Source organism: Talpa europaea (assembly GCF_964194135.1).
Source record: "Talpa europaea genome assembly, chromosome: 9".
NCBI classification, from domain to species: domain Eukaryota; kingdom Metazoa; phylum Chordata; class Mammalia; order Eulipotyphla; family Talpidae; genus Talpa; species Talpa europaea.
In genome coordinates, this window is record NC_140076.1 from 64,196,477 (window position 1) to 64,210,253 (window position 13,777).

Consider the following 13,777-nt stretch of genomic DNA (forward strand, 5'->3'; position numbering starts at 1 on the left):
CTCCCAACTGGGATGAAGCTGCTCAGTGGAGAGTGTGTCACCCCACAAATGAGTGAGTGGGGGCTCCAATTCTGTAGGTTGCATCCTCCCACAGAGGATGAGATTTTCCTAATCCCTTCTGACCCTCTTGGGTACAGTTCTTTGTACTTCTACTTCAGGAGCACCTTTTGATGGAGCAGGTTCGTTGGCAAACCTGTACTTTGTTAAAAAGCAGTATCAGATTATGAGTGTCTGTTATTGATTACTGATTATATATTATCTTTAATTACAAGCCTTGGCAAGTAAGGATTCTCTGCCCCTTGGCTTCCCCATTTGTAGGAATAAGCCTATCTCTCTTCCCTCCCCAGCAGACAAGGAAAAGTAAAGACATCATCACTTGTTAAATATTTGAGAAACACAAAATGGTTGATAAATTTGGGGAGGGAGGGGATTATTATACCCATCTTGGATGGATACTTGAAACGGACTTGAGGCAAACTGCATACATTTTGAATGAATTAAAGGCTAAACAAAGTTTCTAAAGCAAGTAACAGGATAAAATTCTCTGGTCAAATAGGATAAAATGCTCTGGTCAAAATAAAAGTGTAGTAGCCCAAGTTGAAGTACATATTCTTAATCATCCATGTAGCATTTTAGCTCTGTATGGCCACCATGATCACATGTGGACAGTCCCTGAAGGAAACCTAGGATTTTGTCCACTTCATCAATGGACTGTATGTTTAGAAGAATAATACTTAGACAGCAGCATGTTTCTGGTCAGTACTTGGGACTAAAGCCACAGGACTCTCTAGCAGCAAGAAAGAGAAAATAGATTGGGGAGCCCACTAATGAAATTCACTACTAGTAGAGGGGAGGCTTCTACAGAGAACATTCAAGCAAAGAAAAGTCAAATTCACAATTATCTAAAAAACACATCACTAGTTGCTATACCTGTCTGGTACTTTGCCAGCTAGCTATTATGTTCTTGCATCTTCTCCTTTAATCTCCGCATTAACTCTGTAAGGCAAATATCAGTTGACCACATTTCTCAGATAAGCAACCCAGGGCTCAAAGAATAGAATTTGTCTGTTTTCTCACAAATAGAAAGAGGCAGGACTGGGCTTTGAACCTAAATTCTTGCCACAACTTATGTTAGTTAATAATTTAAGTTGGCATTATATTATTAACTAACATCCACAGAACTATCAGAAAAATATATTTGAACCAGCATTGGTGGTGATATATTTCCAAGCTATTTTTAAGGGAATAAATTACTTATGAAGCCACACTTGTAAGCATGTATTCACCTTTCGAAGTAGGCTTTCGGCTTTTGTGTGTGCCTGCTGTTGTTGCTCTGATTTTAGGACTTTCTCTTATGTATGAAGAATGCATGTGTTTAGTATAACAGGAAACTGAGAATTGTTTCATGTTTCCATTGACTGTACATTCTACTCTGGAAATTCCCACAGAAATTAAAACCTTGATCAGTGACTTAAGAATTTCCCAAACCACATAGTCAAAGCCTCACATAGATCAATGTTCTGTTAAGTTGATAAAACTGAATTCTGCAATCTTGCATAACTGCTTTAATTTTGAGTGCTGTGAGAAACCAATGAGTAAGTTGCCTTGAAATAATTTTCTTCCTGTTTATTTTAGCAACTTATGAAGTTGGAATTGAAGAACTCAAAAAGGTATTGTTTCATCTCTTCTTACTACCTCTCTAACAAGGTGTGCAGGGTTGATTCCAAGCAGTTTCTTTTATGAGAGGTCGGTCTTGGTTTTCAGTTTTCCCTTGATGTCTGAGCCTTTTCCAGAAACCAGCTGCTAAGACTCTGACCTCTCGTATATCGGAGACAGAAAATGAGTGAGGGGAAGGGGAAAGATAGGCCTAATTCATTCCCAGCTTCTGATCTAAGGTGGCCAGCACCAGCTGGTCTTTAATAACTCTCCCTTTAGACAGAAGAGTTATTTGACACAAACATTTGTGTATTTTGTGCTTTCAAAAACAGCATTTCTTCTAAGCTCTCTGTTGGCAGGGTGCTGGGCGCCACCTTGCAAGCAATGGAGCAGCTCAGTTAGGGTCCAGGCAGAATCACTGCTGGCCTCCATCTAACTTCTAGCTGTATCACCTTGATTCCATTTCCTTACCTGTGAAACAGAGATAATGACACAGCCACATCCGAGGTCATTGTGAGAATGAAAACAAGTGAAAATAATAGTAAGTGCCTAGAATCTGTTCTACACGTCACTTCTCTGAGCTTCAGCTGGTTCTTCTGTAAAATGATGTATTCTGCATAAAGGCAAAAGGTATATGCCTTGTGACTACTGTTCCATAATAGATGCTCAGTAAATAAAGGAATCATTGTTCCTGCGTTTCAGTGAATGGCTGGGAGAGCTAAGTCAAACTGTTTAAGCACTGACAGCAACACCTGGCTCACAGCAGTACTTCCTGCTGTAATGGACGCAGTGAAAGTTTTCTTTTCTCACTTGGTCTCGACTCTGTTTCAGTTTTCTTATGCTTACTGGAAAAAATTGTTTATAAATACACTTTCTATCTAAAAAACTACAAATGACTATTAACAAAAGCAGAAACATTCTGTTAAAATGCTTCACTTATCAAGAAATATCAGTGAATACATAAACTTTCCTGTACAAGCGAACTTTCCAAATAGCCAGATTTTATTCCATTCAAAAAATGTAGAAGCAGGCCTCCCTGGTGGCGCAAGGGGTTAAGACACAACCTATGAGGCTGTCTGCAGCCACTGCAGCACGAGTTCCAGCCCCGGCCAGGGAGGTACCCACATGGTGCAGCAGACCTCTCCTGACTCGCCCACTGCTCCCCTCAGCAGTGTATTTCAGTCAGTCTGCCTGTTCTGTTCCCCACTCTGTCTCTGGTGGATCCTCTCACCCCCCGACACCTCTGGTCTGTACCCCAGATCTTGTATGCATAAATAGATATTTAAAAAAATGTAAAAGCATGAAACTTTAAATACTAAGCTGTTTAGCTTTAGACATGCGTGATTTGCACCTCAGTGTTTTCGGGCTGAGTGGGTGGAATCTGGTTTTCTGTGTGACTTGGAGCACCCTGAAACACAGGGACCTAGGGACCACAGCTGCTCTTGCTGAGACTCTTGGGCCTTTGTAGGGGGTCAGAGTTGCTTGCCTTTACACCAAACTACCCCACTTCTGTTTTCAGTGATTGCTTTCTCTTTTCTGACAATTACCATTTCTATCTGCTGTTCGTATCTTTGTGTCCAGCATGGAGTGTCACTTTCCCAGCTGCTGTTCTGTGCCAGGCACATTGACATACACGGCTGCACTCAGTCCTCAGCATCCCCAGTGACCTCTTACCCCTACTTCCATTTTACAGATGATACCTTGAGGCTCAGAGAGGTGAAATAACCTGTAAATAATGTAGCAGAGATAAACCAAGTACCGTCTGACTTGTCATTCTACCAGTGCTGCCATCCCTTTGCTAGAAATTTATGGAAAGGAAGAGTCAGTTGTTGGGAATGCAGGCCTGTGGGGCTTTCCTGGAGGAAAGACTATTAGCTGGAGTAGGTTGGGGTCTGGGGCAGCATTTGGGATGCTTAGATATTTTGTTTTCTTTAGGCACCCTGGCTAGTCGATTCCAAATCTCAAATGACACCAGATCGGTGATGATTGAATAAAGGAGGGCCTGTGTTGTGGTTATTGGAGCATAATGTATTGGAGCTAAATCTAGAGCATGTGGTTTTTGATTGGAGTGCTCGTGATCAGTAAAGGAGAACTCCCAGCATGATTTGCACTGCTGAATATGCCAATTTTTCCCCCTGACACCTGCTCAGATATCACAAATGGGTATTTCCTCTTCTGATTTAAAGGTTCCGTATTCTGCAGATAAACATTCCTGGAAAGGCCTTCAGAGAACAATTTTCTAAGTCAAAGCATAGATTCCCTCTGGAATGCACAGTGACTTCAGGAATGCTTATTTTCTTTTTGGATTAAGCTTCAGCTCCACAGGCTGTTGCTCATGGTACTTTGAATTGTCATTGTCCACTTTCTCTGGTACCGAGTCCTTAGCTGCCTCTCTTTGGATCAAGTCTAAAGATCTGTAATGGAAACGACTATTTTTCTTTTTACTTTCAGCCTTGGAAAAGTTTCCTCCATCAAGAACTTAGGTGAGTTTTACCTCCAAAAGGAAAAGAACTCAGCTCACTGAACTAATTTTCCTTGGAGGGCAGCTGTGTTTCCAGGGCCTGACCTGGTTCAATTGCTTCCATTCCTTGCAAGGTGCCTGTGCAGCAATGCTGCCCAGGGACCCTGCTGGCCTCTCCCTTGCCCCTCATTCTAGCCCACACTGCACCTCTTGGCAAATGCTTGTTGAGTCCCCCATGTGTACCACCCTTGCTGGGGCTGTGGCATAGATGGAGATCTAGTCACTACTCTCAGAGGCTCTGGGAGTTAGAAGGAGGGCCAGTCAAGCAGGCCTATGATATAATCACAGGAATCCCCAAGAATATGCAAGTTCTGGTATGTACTAATGCATGTCAAGTCTCTTTGCCTTTGCTCTTTTAATTCATTAACTCATCCCAACTTAATGACCTGGTAAACTTCTGGCCATGAAACATTCCCTCCTGGAAGAAACCTTTCTGAATGTGTTCCTTCATAGAGAAGTAAACAGTCTCTTCCCCATGGTACCTACATAGGGTGCACGTTTACACCAGTGTCACTGTGTGTTTGCCAGCATGCCAGGTCATCATCACTCACCACCCCAACTTCTGGCCTGTGAGCTCCTTGTGGGCAGGGCCCAAGTTTTCTTTTTTTTCTTTTTGGTATTCCTGGCACTTTTCATACTCCCTGGGGCCAGAGCAGGGCCTTGGCCTTTCCTGCCTCCTGAGAGTCTAGGTCTAGTGTCTCCCCCTGGAATTAATTTTATTCCCTTGGAATAAACATGACCTGAGGCCAGCACAGGAACCACCAATCAGACTGAGGTGGCCTGAGCATGCAGTGTAGTGTGGGACCCTCCAGAAGCTGGGAACTTACGCAGAACGGAGGCCAGGAGGGCCTGAGCATCCTCACTGGGACCAGCCCTGTCCAAGAGAAGCCTAATTCAGGTCACATACGTCATTTAACATTTTTCAGGTAGCCATATTTTAAATGGAAAACCAGTAAAATTTTAGTATTTCATTTATCCTGATATACCCAGAACATCATTTCAACATCTATTTTGTTTTTTTCACACCAAGTCTACAAAATGCAGATGTATTTCCAACTAGGCACATGTGAAGGGTTCAGGAGCCACAGGTGAGCAGTGACGTCTGTGCTTATAGACAACACTTCCTGTTGTCTTTCAGAACAGCATTCTCACCACTTCTGGCTTTCTTTGAAAGATTCTTTTTCCTCTGCTTCCATAAAAAATGTGTAGAAGTGTCTAGTTTGCTATCATGCTAGGGGCAGAAGTTTGGGCCTCGCTGTTCCTATTCCCAGGACTTAGCTCTTGGTTTTGTCATTAATCTCTCCACCTTGAGTCTGCCCTGTGTACCTCCACTGCAGCCACTGACTGTATGGGCACCTGCCAGGCATTCATTTCATCAGGAAGTCCTGGCTGAGACCACTGTGCCAGGCAGTGCGTTGCTACTGCTGGGGATTACACAGCAGTAGTGCTAGGACACATACATCAGAGCACACTGCCTCTTTTCACTTGATTTTTAGGTAGCAAGACAAAGTGGAGGGACTAGAGCCAGACTGATAGGCTTGTTACAATATGACATGCAAGGACAAAGTATGTGGAGAACAAATAAAGTATAACATTTTGGGAAAAGCAGGGAAGGATTCCAAGAGGTAAGATGATGTAGGCAAATTGAGAAGGTATTGTGTTTTCCAGCAATCTGAGGATGTAATGACTTTGCCATGACTGACAAAGGAAATAACAGACAAAAAGGGAGCAATGTCCAACACACAATGATAGGTAAGGGGAATTAGACTAGAGTAAAAGTGAGAGAAGGAGCAGAGGGCGAGAGGTTGAAAGAAATGGTAGGGGCCAGATCACAATGGGTCTTGTGCTTTATCCTACAGGCAACTGGGAGACTGTAGAAGATATAGCACAGAAATTGACATTCCGACATTCTGTATTAACTCATGGAGTGAATGTAGAGAGATGTGCAGCTTTCCAAAGACTCAGACAGAAACTAAGGGAAACTCCATGGTTGACCTGATCCTGACCTGTGTTTAAATTCATCTTTCCTATTCCATTTAGTATTGAGTGGTACACTACCATCTAAACTATGATTAGTTATTCCCAGGTATCTCCTCATTTTTTTAGCCCTAAACATGCAGATGAAGATCAAAGAACAAAGGAGAAAGAACCACGTGAACTGGAACCTCAGAGAATAGAAAAGGATCCACATTCAAACCACATCTCCAAGGTATCTGTGTTCCAGGGTTCCAACAGTTCTGACATTTCAGTGGACTAATTCACAGGGTGAGCTTTGAGATACATGCAGCTTTTTAGAGACAAGGCGTCAGAAGAGTATGGATGTTGAAACATTTTACCAAACAAGTGAGTGTGACAGTAACATTGTGTTCTAGCCTCAGATTATCCAGTTATTAGCCACAAAAGCCTTCAAAGCAGGTCTGGGGCTAGTGTGAGTTCAGTAAGATAACCAGGCGGCAAAACAAAGTGGCTCCCATTGTCACTCACCTGGTATTAGCCCAAGCTTGTATTAGCCCTACCTTGGAGTACAGACCTACTTCAAAGGCCTTGCTCACAAAGGTGACTTAGTCTCTGAGCTTGGTCACAGCCACCACGATATTGACACCTGTTGTTGCCCACCGTGGGATCATCATGGGATCCCGGTAGACATGGGCTTGTTATACATTCAAAAACATCATAGGATTGACCTGTCAACATAGGCTCTTCAGAGGCTTGACACTTGTGACTGGACAGTGGATCCCAAGATGATCCCATTATGTGTGATGGATTCCATGACACCCAATAGATCCCATGAAGTAGATCCCATGACGACAGAGGGATCCCATGAAGCAGATCCCACGCTTTGACCGGTGGATCCCATGAGAGTAGATCATGTGAAGTCAATCCCATGATGGTAAAGTGGGTCCTGTGAAGATCCCATGACAAAGCAGGTGATGTCATGATTCCTAGTAGATCCCATGAAGTGGATACCATGGTATAATGGAGTCCATGACAATCCCATGATCTCAAAATGGATCCCATGACACCCAATGGATCCCATTACATTAGTTGAGCCCATGACGTCAAAGGGGGCCTGTGAAAATCCCATGACAAAGCAGGTGATCCCGTGATTCCCAGTGGATCCCATGGCCTAATGAATCCCATGATTATCCATGATATCAAAATGGGTCCCAGGCACCCAGTGGATCCCATGAAGTTGATCCCATGATGGCAAAGTGGGTCCTGTGAGGCTCCCAAGACAAAGCAGGTGATCCCATGATCCCCAGTGGATCCCACGAAGTGGATCCCATGGTGCAATGGATGCCATGCCACAGTAATGGATCCCATGACAAGCCCATGATATCAAAGTGGATCCTATGACACCAAAGTGGATCCCATGAAGATCACATGACAAGGGTGAGCCCATGATGCCCACCTGACCCCATTAAGTGGATCACATGGAGCCCAGTGGATCCCATTACATCTAAATGGATCCCATGATGCAGTAATGGGTCCCATGAAGAGATGAAGAGCCCATGGCAAAGCAAGCAATCCCATGTTTTGGCCAGTGGATCCCATCACATCAACAAAGTGGATCCCATGACATCATGGGATCAAGCATAGAAACATGGGATCTGCTTTATGTGATCCACTTTGCCATCATGGGATCCTCTGGCCAAACATGGGTTTGCCTGCTTTGCCATGGGATCTTCATTGTATCCATTACTATGCCATGGGATCCACTCTGATGTCATGGGATCCACTCTGATGTCATGGGATCAACTTCATGGGAGCCACTTGGTGTCATGGGATCCGTTATGCCATGGGATCCACATTGATGCCATGGGAGCAACTTCATGTGATCCACTATGATGTCATGGGATCTACTGGGTGTCATAGGATGGGCACATGGGATCATCTGCCAGATCACATGGTTGTCTCGGGAACATGTTCAGTCACGTGTAAGGTGCATGATCACATGAGTCACAGGAATGATAGCATTATGTGTTGCAGTTTTGTGAGTGCAGCACGAGGGTCACGACATTCACATCATACCTTGACATCATACTGTGACATGCTCTACTCAGCACACAGCATTTACCCATTCAGCAGCCTCCAAATACCCCATTCCTTTGCTAAAAATGTCAGCCAGATATTATTTTACCCTATCAGTCTTTTAAATTAAACCCTATCAGTTTAATAAAACTTGTTAAAATCTTCCCAAACCTGTCTCCCTGCCCACAGAAACCCCCACACCATGTTTCCATCTCAGCAATACTGCTGCATAACATTTTCCACATTGCACCTTAGTTGTATTGTCGCTCATGACCAGCGTGTAAAGGACCATGTCCATTGCATCTCTCTCCAGAGCTTAGCATGTTCTCAGTGTTTTTTAAAAAATGCTGGGGAGGAGAGACACTGGAGAAATGATAACAAACAGAAGAATTGTGAGTGGGAAGATTAAATATAAGGCAAAAGGAAATGGCCCGTCCACAGCACAGGACTCTGGTCAATTCCTGCCTTAATACATTATGAGCTGTGAGGCCACAGACCAGTTAACTTTTCTAAACATTTTATCAAAAGAACTGACATTTTCCTAACTAAAGGTGAAAATTATAATTTTAAGACAGCCTGCCCTGTCATCAGTGTCCCATTATACCTTGGCTGCCTCCTGGAGGCTGCCTCTGTGCCAGACATGCATTGGTCATTCAGAGGTGAACAAGATATAAGTATCCTCATGAAACTTAGAGTCTAGTAAGACACTGTTAAATAAAATAATTGCTACCCATGAGGAATGAACAGCCTGAGTAAGCAGAGAACAGGTAAGTCAAAATCCCCTCCAACCATATGCCTTTAGATGGATGCCTATGAAGGTACACCTCGAGCAGTCCAGACGATGAAAGTCCACATGAGGAGGAGTGTGCTGGATGGGAAGCAAGAGGTCATCCACACAAAGGCCTGTCCTGAGGACCCAAAGCTGGCGAGGCACTCCCAAGGGCAATGTAAGTTCACTTCTTCCCTGGTTCTCATCACCATCACCAAATTATTTTAAAGCTGTGTCTGGTTGGTATTTTGTTTATTGAATATTATGGGCAAAGTAACTTGCCCTAATGTGGCAGCTGTGCCATAGTGGAAAGAGCAGTGGATTTAGAAGACCTGAGTTCAAATGTCAACTGTCACACTTGCTAGCTGTGTGGTAACTTCATATACCTGCAGCTCAATTTCTTCATTTATGAAAAGGGATCATAACACAGATCTCACATGAATTATGAAAGTTGCGTAATAGGTACTCAGAACATGTTTATTCCTTTCTTTTCATATTTATAGTTCCTGTTGCTTTTTGTAGGCCCACTGATTGATTCACTGATGACATAGTATGGTGTCGATAGTTGGCTGTATTTAGATTGCTTTTTACCTTCATGATGTTAAGACTCTTGATTGCAAGTAGCAACCATCAAATACTGTTAAGCAAAAGTAAAAAAAAGAAAGACCCACCTAGCAGAAATGCTGCAGAGACAGGGTCCAGGGACATAAACAATGACCATAAGGGGGCGCTCCTGGTGACGCAAGGGTTTCAGATGCAACCTATGACGCTCGCTGCAGCCACTGCAGCATGAGTTCAATCCCTGGTCAGGGAGCTACCCTCATGGCACAGATTTCTCCTGACTCGCCCACTGCTCCCCTCAGCAGTGTATTTCAGATGATCTGCCTGTTCTGTTCCCCACTCTGTCTCTGGTGAATCCTCTCACCCCCCCCACCAACTCTGGCCTGTACCCGTTTCCCAGTTCTTGTATGCAAGAATAAATCTTAAAAAAAAAAAAAAAAAAATGACTATAAGGACTCAGTGTTCCTTTTTTCCACTCCTGGACTTGGTGCCATTTCAGACAAATTCTACTTTTGTAGAGGCAAGACGCTATCTAGTAGTAACAGTCTTACACCTATTCTCTTAGATACCCCAGAGGAAATTTAGAAAATTTTATGTTCTTAACAAATACAAGAAAAGGCCCAGGTCTGGGTCTGGACTAGCTCTGGTTGAGCTGCACGTGATCCCTGCACCAGTCATCATGAATGGGGATCTAAGCTCTATGAGACCCAGCCTGAATCAGATCCTTCCCTGGAGCTGGGGGAAGAGTCAGTCACACCAAAGCTACATGACAACTGGTTGAAGGGTTTCCCAAGGGAAATAAAAGGATGCTGAGAGAAGGTAGGGGTGGCAGTCAACACTGAATACACAAAGCAGATGTCCATTTCAACTCCATAAACCTGGTAAGCCTCTGGCATTTCATGTGTTAGTGTCATGGGAAGAATCCATACAGTATGATAAGATGGACTTAAGGTCCTTTAAATCTGCTTCCAGCCTTGTTAGCCATGTCCAACTGCACCTCCTTCTCTATTTAGTCTCTGCTCTAGTCTCAGCCATGTGCTTAAATGCCTCTATAATTGTGTGTGTCATCTCTCTCTAGAATGCCTATGCCCATTCTCTACCTATTGCTATCCTCTTCATCCTTCAAGATCTATGTGTAAGTCACTATTTCAGAAGCTGCCTTTCTCTCAGTTCGTCCTCCTTTTCCAGAATCTCCAGGGACCATAATTCCGCATGTGTTTCCATGACAGTTAAAAGAGCAACCGAATCATCATGTATCCATGTTATGCTTTAGAGTCAAGCTATTTGGGGACCCAGAAGCATTATATATTTATCTTATAACCTTGGGAAAATTACTTACTTTCACATTCAAATGGAGATAGTATTACTTAATTCCCAGAGCTGTTTATCAATGCATATGAAGTATCTGGTTCATGTGCTGTTTTCATTTATTTCTTTTTCTGAAAAAGAAAAAGATAGCATGTATTGCATTAAAATTCATGGTGTATGTGTTTGTATCCCAGGGTATATGGTAAGCACCTTTAAATCAGAAAGACCATTTTGGTATTTTTCTGTAATCTGGTACAGTGTCTTGCATACTGGAGATGCCCAGCAAAAGTTTGCTAAAGGAATGAAAAAATAAATCAAACTTCAGTCAAAGCATGGCAGATTTAATGATCTGAACAATCTCCTGACTGAAGGAAAGAATTTAAAAAATAAAATATAAAATTTGAGTTCTCCTGCCCGTCCGTCACTATGTAGATAGCTCTTTTTTTCCCCCTCCTTTTCCAACTAAACCTGTCCTTTTAAGCTGTAAAAAAAAATAAAATAAAGGTCATGGAGAACTGTTATAGAAAGAAAGCATCCACCTACCTGTAGTAACCAGGAACCATGGAAAGGGAGTCAGTGTCAAAGTGATCCTTAGCCCTAAGGGTTTGCACGTAAGAACAGAATGATCTGACTTACATAATAAAGAATGATCAGTCCCGGCCACTGACTTGGAAGAAGAATGTGTAAGGATAAATCAGACCTCTTAGGTACTTGTTCCAATAATTTAGGTACAGGATCTTGGTAGGTAGAGTTGTTGAGCGGTTTGAGTTCAGGATATATTCTGAAAGGAGAGCTGACAGGTGGCTGTGGATTAGAGGTGGGATGTGAGAGAGAAAGGAGTCAATGATATCTTCACGTTTTTGGACTTAAGCAACTGAAAGGATGGGACTGCCACTTACAGAGAGGAGAGAGGCTTCAGAACAGTAAATCTGCAGAGAGAAATTGAGTCTGGTGTGGAACGTAAAATATTTCGACAACCCAATAGAAATGTGTGAGTTCTGAGAATCTAAAACTTGAAAGGAAGTAAATTTAGAAGTATTCTGTACTTCTAAAATGTAGCTTTAAACTGCTTTTGTCTCAGCCAAAAGGAAGATTCAGAAAAAAAAAAAAATCTGCCCTGAACTGAGAATTAAGCAACTTTATATTCAGCATCTTAGTTTTGTGCTGAAAACTTATGCCTCTGACATTCATGGGGACATCTGAGGCCTACATGCTAGTTAATCCTGCTGCTTGGTTCCTTTAATTATTAGGCACAACTAAGTTTGCTCATTGTTTATTTCTCAGATATATTACTACTTACTTCTGATTAATAGTTCATGAATGAAAATGGTTCTGAATCATCTATGATAAAAAAGATGGCAATGGCAAAGACAAGAGTACAGCTCTGGAAGAAGCTAGTCCCTACCTGCATCTAACAGGCTACCTACTTGTGTGAACAAGCCATATGCATTTCAACATGACATGCTGTCTACTGGCTAATTCTGTTATTAATGACTCATAAATGCTGCCATGTGCTCAACTGTCTAAGAAATTTTACTTTAAGGGGAAAAATGCACAAAAGTGGTAAGGTGATCTAGCTGTAGAGGAAGAAGCCCCAGGTAGTATAATGGCCTCACCATCTGAGGCCAGAGATTAGAGGTAGAACCAGAAAAGGAGGGAAGAGTTACTGGTTTACTAGTAACTAGTACCCTTCAAAGAAAAATGTAAAGTCATGTTATCGTTATTACCAACCTCAGATAGTCATAACTGGCTCTGTAATTTGAAGTGGTTAGCCAAAGGGTCATACTCACCAAGACAGAATCCAGCTTTAGCATATTTAATGTGATTTCTCCTATGTTTGCCTCCACTGCCAGTGATGTTTTACTGCATTTATAATAGCAATTGATGAGACTTTTTTTGAGGTATTCTCTCTTTTTCCTATAGGTGGCTATGTGGAAGCCTTAGAAGTGACTAGTGAAACCCCAGGCCAAGGGGTCTTTAAGCGAAGTTCCATCTCTGAGGAGATGTATGATGATGTGGAGTACCCTGGGAGAGAAGGGTATGTACACTGCAGCCCTTAAGCAGTGTTGTGAGACTTTTAAACAAAGATGATAAGACTTTAAAGGTTTCATGCAACAGGTTAATGGTCTTTGTGTCTTTTCTCCCTAGAGCAAAGTCAGACTTCTCTAATTCATTTGCCTCAGATAATGGTATGTATGGGTGGACATTTCTGAAGTTGTAAGGAATTGCTGAGTGCTTCTATGACCTATTAGTTATAAAGTGGCTCTTATTTATACATGTTTAATAATGCTAATTGTGTGGGTTGGTGGTAAGCTGAAAGAAGTGTTCCCAAGTATGTGCCAATAAATGCATTTAGTATCATGAAGAGAAAAGTTGCTGATAATGGACTTCTTGTGGTACAAAAGCAACTTCACTGTGAAACTGCTTCCTTCCTGATCTCTTCACGGTGGAAGTTTGATATAGGAATGCTTTTACTTAGGACCTTTTCAGAGATTCCCAACACGTTCAGAGTACTTTTAACATAGTCTCAAGACCTTGAGTGGTTTGCCCCTTCCTGCCTCTGAGGTCTCTTCTTACACTATATTCAACAGACACCTGTTGTGCCAACCTTCTTTTTTCTTCTCTGACTGGCAAAGCTTCCACTGCATGTGACTACCTTCTTCCTGGAATGTTCTTGCCTTTGTGTGCCCCTTTGCCTAGGTGACTCTTCTAATCTTTCTTCTGATCTCAGCCAATCAGTATTCTCCCAGGAAGTAGTCTCCTGGGTGTATAATCCATACTGCCATGCCCCCCTTTTTCATGGTACTTGTCACAATTGTAATTTTATATTTAAGTGATAATTAATAACTTTGTTAATTAATAACTATCTTCCCTCCTAATCCAAACTGGGAAAATAAGTAAAACTACCATTATTTGCAGATGATAATATA

At 42.4% G+C, this 13,777-nt stretch overlaps 1 protein-coding gene across 1 annotated transcript in view; it reads left to right on the forward strand.

Annotated features, from left to right (window-relative positions):
- Positions 1 to 13,777, forward strand: part of FYB2 (FYN binding protein 2) — a gene marked incomplete at its 3' end in the record, with an annotated part of 51,690 nt that overhangs the window by 21,098 nt on the left and 16,815 nt on the right. The window contains exons 5-10 of the mRNA XM_084242365.1: positions 1,636 to 1,670; positions 4,108 to 4,139; positions 6,284 to 6,386; positions 9,012 to 9,156; positions 12,771 to 12,885; positions 12,996 to 13,036. Coding sequence (XP_084098491.1) covers positions 1,636 to 1,670; positions 4,108 to 4,139; positions 6,284 to 6,386; positions 9,012 to 9,156; positions 12,771 to 12,885; positions 12,996 to 13,036 — 471 coding nt within the window. The remainder of the gene's footprint in view (positions 1 to 1,635; positions 1,671 to 4,107; positions 4,140 to 6,283; positions 6,387 to 9,011; positions 9,157 to 12,770; positions 12,886 to 12,995; positions 13,037 to 13,777) is intronic.